This window comes from Formica exsecta, unplaced genomic scaffold (assembly GCF_003651465.1).
Source record: "Formica exsecta isolate Colony F162 unplaced genomic scaffold, ASM365146v1 scaffold160, whole genome shotgun sequence".
In the NCBI taxonomy this organism is placed as follows: Eukaryota; Metazoa; Arthropoda; class Insecta; order Hymenoptera; family Formicidae; genus Formica; species Formica exsecta.
The window spans coordinates 574,362-580,945 of NW_021848923.1; the positions used below are offsets into that span (position 1 = coordinate 574,362).

General features: G+C 30.1%; 2 protein-coding genes across 5 annotated transcripts in view; one reads left to right on the forward strand and one right to left on the reverse strand.

Annotated features, from left to right (window-relative positions):
- The window catches only part of LOC115233117 (PH and SEC7 domain-containing protein 2), a 25,592-nt gene that overhangs the window by 4,568 nt on the left and 14,440 nt on the right, over positions 1–6,584 (forward strand). For all 4 annotated transcript variants that reach the window (XM_029803370.1, XM_029803371.1, XM_029803372.1 and 1 more), the window contains exon 2: positions 6,159–6,225. In XM_029803370.1, the coding sequence (XP_029659230.1) occupies positions 6,159–6,225 (67 nt within the window). The remainder of the gene's footprint in view (positions 1–6,158; positions 6,226–6,584) is intronic.
- Positions 3,184–4,779, reverse strand: LOC115233119. The gene is made up of 2 exons (XM_029803373.1): positions 4,602–4,779; positions 3,184–3,490 (listed from the first exon to the last, which is right to left on the reverse strand). Exons 1-2 carry the CDS (start codon positions 4,737–4,739, stop codon positions 3,254–3,256), a joined length of 375 nt encoding a protein of 124 aa, XP_029659233.1. The 5' UTR covers positions 4,740–4,779; the 3' UTR covers positions 3,184–3,253.

The window sequence follows — 6,584 nt, forward strand, 5'->3', positions numbered from 1 at the left end:
TTTTTTGCATATTTTTAAAAATATATTTATTATTATATTTACAAAAATTATTTTACATTTCAAATAAAATTGGAAATTTTTTAATAAAGATTCTATTAAATTGATAACATTACTTATGTTAGCAATATTTAATAATTAATGTAAGAGAAAATTTCTAAATAACGGAGAGGAGAGAAAGAGAATTCTTGAAAATTTATGACATATAAATATAAACTTTAAACTAATAAATAATAGAAAATAAATTAATTTTTTTAAATGCGTGAGTAAAATATTTTCTATCGTTATAAATAAATAATCTTGACAAATATTTTGGTACGGTGGAATGGAAATGCGATTAGTTGCACGTTTAGTCTTTAGCTAAATTTAGTTTTGACGTTGGAAACGAAGAGAAAAAACGGCAAAAACAAGATGAACGACGTATGTATGTAAAGACAAGAATGCATCAGCTGCATTCTTTCTGCATGGCGACACAGTTTCGCAAATAATTTTTAAATAATTGATCAGACGTTTCATGAATAAATTTTCATAGAAGTTACATAAAGAAATATTGAGACGCAATTGGTATAACTAAAACAGTAAATTAAAGTATATTTTTGCAGAAAAATATGAAATTAAAATTAATTCCTATAAAGCGTATGAAATAAATCTTTTGTTTAATATCAATATTTAAATTTTATGAATTTTTAACAAACGTGGCGCACCAATAGTGCTACGAGAGATTGGCAATGAATTTTATAGATATTTCCGAAACATTAAAAAATATTTAGGCAAAAATAAAATTATAAAAATTAATAAAACAGTAAATTATAAAATTAATTTTTGAAATAGTAAATAATTACAACATTGACGCCTTTAATAAAAATTAATGTTTTTGTTTATTTTTATTTTACTTTAAGCAATACTGCACCATAGAAGATTGATTTTGATTTGTTTTACGTTTTTCAATCAACTGACTTTTTAATAAAGAAAGCTGTTTTTCACGATCATTAATCGCTCCAAGAAAGATATTGAGCCTCTTGAAATCATTGGGTATAGTCTCCAATGTGCAAACGTTGGAGTATGGACAGCTGGTCCAAACTGGTCCGTCATCCCAGAGCAGATCTAGCCCTCCGATTCTGGTCTCGTGACCGCTGAAGCGACCCTCCCCCCAAAAAGAATTATCGATTTATTTATGCGAAATATTTTTCTCTTTTTGTTAAGACTTTTGTATAAAAATATTTTTATGTAAAAGAAAAAGAATGTGTTTTATATTACACACACGCGTGCATAGTTTTTATCCTCATTAAAGGAAAAGAAGGATTTTAACTCATGATTTACCTCAAAGTCGAGGACGTTGAGGACGTCGTCGATCAGGTCGAACTTGAGACGATGGTCCTCGTCATCTGTGCCCGTTAAGGCGGGGGACGCGTTGACTTCCAACAGCCAAGGTCGCAGATCATCGCTGAGTAACACATCGTAGCCGTAGAGCTCGAAACAGTTGCGGTCCTGCATCATGGCTGGTTGCACTGCCAGTAGGCTTGCCATTATTACACCTGCGTATGAATATAAGTAGAAATATATATACAGGGTGAATAACATAAAACGATCGACACGCATATTATTTGTAAAATATTTATAATATAATAGTAATTTTATAAATGTTTATAAAAATTAAGGTTTTATAATTATTATACAAATTTTCTTTATAACAAAATAATATCATGAGTACCGGTGATTCGTTGCATCAAGTTTTCAACTACTTCCCTTCCGTGCTCAACTATCAAATAATCCTTGAGCTTGCATAAAGCCCATTTGCAGCCATCCCATATATCATCCCATTTTCCATTTTGACTTTCTATTAAAGGGACATTTTCAACATTATGACGTGCCTTCAGTTGTATCGCCATATTCGTCAAGTGTACTCTGTTATCTTCAATATTCTTCAGATCGAATAATCGACTACATAAACGAGCAAAACCTTCTCTAGCTAGCCATACCTTCAGAGGGTGAAATGAAGTCACTAATACGTATATACGCAAGTCGAATTTTCTTCCTAAAATCAAGAATTTATCCTTTATTGTTGAATGAAAATGATAACGAGATGATCTTTGAAAGATCCGATACAAATGGAATTAAATTAGAACAGTTTAATATTAATATCAATTAAGTAATTTTTCGCAATCTTGAAAACTTATTATGGAATTTTTAAATTAATTTGTAATATTTAATAATAATGTTACAATTAACAATAGTTAAAATGATTTCTGTTATATAATATTTATAATCTGTTTAATATTTAGTGGCAATCTTGAGAATTAATTAGCAATAGGTACAATTAATTATGCAATCTCTAAAATCAAAATGTGCTGTGCCTTTTTTAAATACCTTATCTGCTACTATATTTAGATATTTATTAATAATTTGACGTGAAATGCATATGTGCACGCATGCATGCACGCACATATTTAATATAATAATATTTAAAAAATTACATTGCACGCACGCACACACACACACACACACACAAAAGGTGTTTGACATGTGTTACAGTTATAATTAATATATTTTTTTTTAATTGAACACCGAATTAAAAGATTTGATTGTAAACCTGCGACGAGATAAGGATTATCTATATATCTCTGAACGACGAAAGTCTCAGTTGGAGTTCCTGGCTGTTGCGGCTTGGTCTCTCTACTCTTCCATTCTATCAGATCCTTCAGCTTCCTGAACAAAAAGATGCCTTTGCCTTGCGACCTCGCTGCTGGTTTGACGATCCATATTGCTCCACGTTGTCTGTGATTGTGACTAATTTTAATCTCACGAAAAATTTTACAATAATTTATTTATGTCTTGAATATTTTTTTATTTTTTGAATACGAAATATGCGAAATATACTAAATTTCCTATGGTTTTTAAATAAGAATATATATCTATATAACGATATAAAAGCATTTGATACTTATAGACAGAGAAAATTATTATAAAATTATTATAAAGAAATGATTTATATGCAGTTAATATATAAAAATATTATATATTTTAGTATCTATTATCGATATTCTTTATTTAAATATAAAAAGAGTGTCTAATATAATATTTATAATATTTAGATAAAAAGGAGAGTAAACTGAAGTTAATTTGTGAAATAAGATATTTAATAAAAATTAATGATGATCAAATCAATTATGATTTAATTAATAATAAATCATGGATAAGTGATTCTACTTGTGATACTCTTCGACGAACATTCGATAATCGCTGGGCAGCTCGAAAGTCACAGGCATGGCTTCGCAGATACGAGCCTCATCCATTTTTCCAGCCCTTGTAAGGGCCTTTTTATAGCGTTTGAGATTACGGCACAAGTAGTTCTTACGCGTGAGCTCATAGTGGTTGCGGAAATGCGGTACGCGCTGATGAGGACGCAGTTTTTTCCGATCACCATCCAAGACCTGCCGTAGCACATCGCCCGTATCGCACCACCACAAATGCCAGCTGATATCTTCGGAATCGACTATCTCGAGAAGTAAAGAGAAAAACAACGCTTTAGTTAGGCCCTGCGCACAATAGAGAAAATATTAGGAATAGGAATAAAATATTAAATATCAATCAGGAGGAGCAATTTGGAATTATTTTACTTCAAACAAGGGAACGGAATGGATTAACGCATAATGAAATGAAAAAATAAAAATTAGAAATAATCAATCCATTCCGTTTCTTTGTTTGAAGTAAAATAATTCCAAATTGCTCCTCCTGATTGATATTTAATATTTTATTCCTATTCCTAAAATTTTCTCTATTGTGCGCAGGGCCTTACTCTCTCTCTGTGTAATATACAGAGCGTCCCCAGAATTAGACCGACAAACTTCAGGTGGTTATAAAGGACACCAAAACAAGTCAATTTTGCTAAACCCATGTCCGCAAATGAGCCGTTTTGACACTAGAGAATCAAAGACTAACAAGGGAACTTCGCGAACCCGAAAATTCTGATTTCGATGAAACTTTATACACATATGGAGGGGGGGGGGGGGAAATAGACGAATTAGAAATTTCCAATTGCGGCCCAAAAACGATTCTAAGGGGTGAAATCATCCCTCATATATAAAGTGACTTTTTGCTTTTCTCGATATATCTCAAAAATTATTCGAGATATCAAAAAATGTTTTATATAAAAAGTTCATGGTAAAAGCACTTCTATTTAACCACATTAATAAAATATAACCATCTGAAGTTTATTGGCCTAATTTTGAGACACCCTATATATATACAAAAGGGAAAAAGAAACAGAAAGGAGAGAATTTATTAAAAATATCTCTGCGAAGGAAGAGGAGAGAGAAAAGATTTTAAGCTTATTAGTTTTTTTTTGTATAAGAGACTACCTTTTTATTTATTTTATTGTTAATTACACAATTGCAGTCTTTTATATTATGGCCATCTATTGTGTAATTAACAATAAAATAAATAAAAAGATAGTCTTATATAAAATAAACTAATATGTTTAAAATCTTTTCTCTCTTCTCTTCCTTCGCAAATATTTTTAATAAATTCTCTTTCTGTTTTTTTCTCTTTTATTAATTGCGATTGTATATAGATTCTATAGTACATTGAAAACTTGATTAAATTACCTGGGTCCAACCTCTTGCCAACATCACCTCGAGCAGCGTCGAAGAGAAATCACAGCGGAATTTGACGATTCTGTTTCCATCATCTTGCTTCTTCTTTGAGTCACAAAATTTTTTTTCTCTACGGGATAATTTGGTCATCTCGATCTCCGAAGGAATAACGCGCAGATTTTCCGGTATTTCCTGTGCGTTATTCATGACTTATCGGAATAAACATATTTAGACATATTGGGAATGATTCGCATTTATTCGTTAATACAGCGTGTCATGAGAAATTCGATTCGTTTTTTAGTTGTATGTAATTCAAATTTTTATTAATATTGGGATTAATTCAATTTTTCCAAGCAAAAAATTATTTTATATTAATTAAAATTTAATTTATGATTTAATTAATAATAAATCATGGATAAGTGATTCTACTCTTTTCTAATTAATTATAAATTTTTAATATCTAAACATTCCATCAATTTATTCGCACATATACACACACATACATATATAGACTCAGCTCATTGGAAATTGGCTTGAGGAAAGTCAATGTCATTGCGAGTCTGAAAATACAATTGGCCACTAGCCGAGGCCTGTATTTTCTAACGCGCATTCAATTAGTCGCATTTTGCTGATCTCTTGTCGTCGATGTTTTTTTCAGTGTAAATAAAGATCAAAGACTTTAAAATCATTCTATAAGGTGTATCAAAGGTGTTTCGAATGCCCAAACTCGCATTTTATCTATCGTGCTGCTTGCAACCTTTTCAATCCTTCCTAGGAAAATACTCTCGGGGAGATAGATATGATTACATCGAATATATACCACTATATCAGGTGAACCTCGCAACTCTTCGTAAAAATTCTCATGCAAAATTAAAAGAAATTAACATACCAATTACATGCATTATATAAATATATAAAATTTTTTTTTGTCATTATTATTAATATCCTACTTCTTGCATTTAAAAAATTGACATAATCACCCTTTATCTCCATATGTGTGTGCGCATGTATACATACACAATACACACATATATTAATTTAATTTTAAAAATTGATCTATTTTAATTCTACAAAAGCTGCTATATTATTAAAAGTTAAACATATTTGATTTTACACAAGTTATGTTTTTCGTTATATAATTTTGTTTGTATATGCAACAACGTAGAATATTTTTGTGCATAAAGATTGGACAAATCTTTATGTTAAAGGAACTGGTAAGGCAACTAATGCAGATTAACTGAAATCCTTTCGCTGATTTTTTTGACGTGATTTCGTAACAGGACTCGCTTTGCTTGCAGACTTTCACGCGGCAATGAGTCGCATGCATTTTTGATCGGGCATATATTTGATGTTAATTTATTAACGAATACGAAGAAATATTTATATTATTCAGCGATATTACCAGAGTTAATTGTTATCAGAAATATTATTATCCACTTAATTACTTTAATAAACTCGATTATAATTTAGCAGATGTGTTGAGCAAATCGTATTAAATAAATGTAATCATTAATTATATACATTTATAACGTGTATCTTTTATAAGAATTCTTTCTGGTTGATTTTCAGGTCGAAGCAGGTGATGTCATTCTCAGGGTGAACGAAGTTGATGTCAACCGATTTAGTACGAAAGAAGGTGAGAATATTGTATCCACCAAATCTGTATCATTAATCTCTAAACCCCATAGAAATTTATTCAATTTGAATTCAGTTTTTGTTATTTTATCATCAATCTTTTACTGTATACATGTATAGGACACATACAGATTTACTAAAACTTGCTATTTGAATATTGTGTCTGAATCGCACCAATTACTTTATTTTGATTATTTATAACGTATGGAACAGTAATTAACATAAAAGTGACAGAACGCGACAAATGATACACATATGTATATATGCACATATATTATTCTACTTGTATCGCATTTCTTCGCTTTTAATTATAAGATCATAATTAAATAAAAATTAGATTAATATATATAATTATATAAT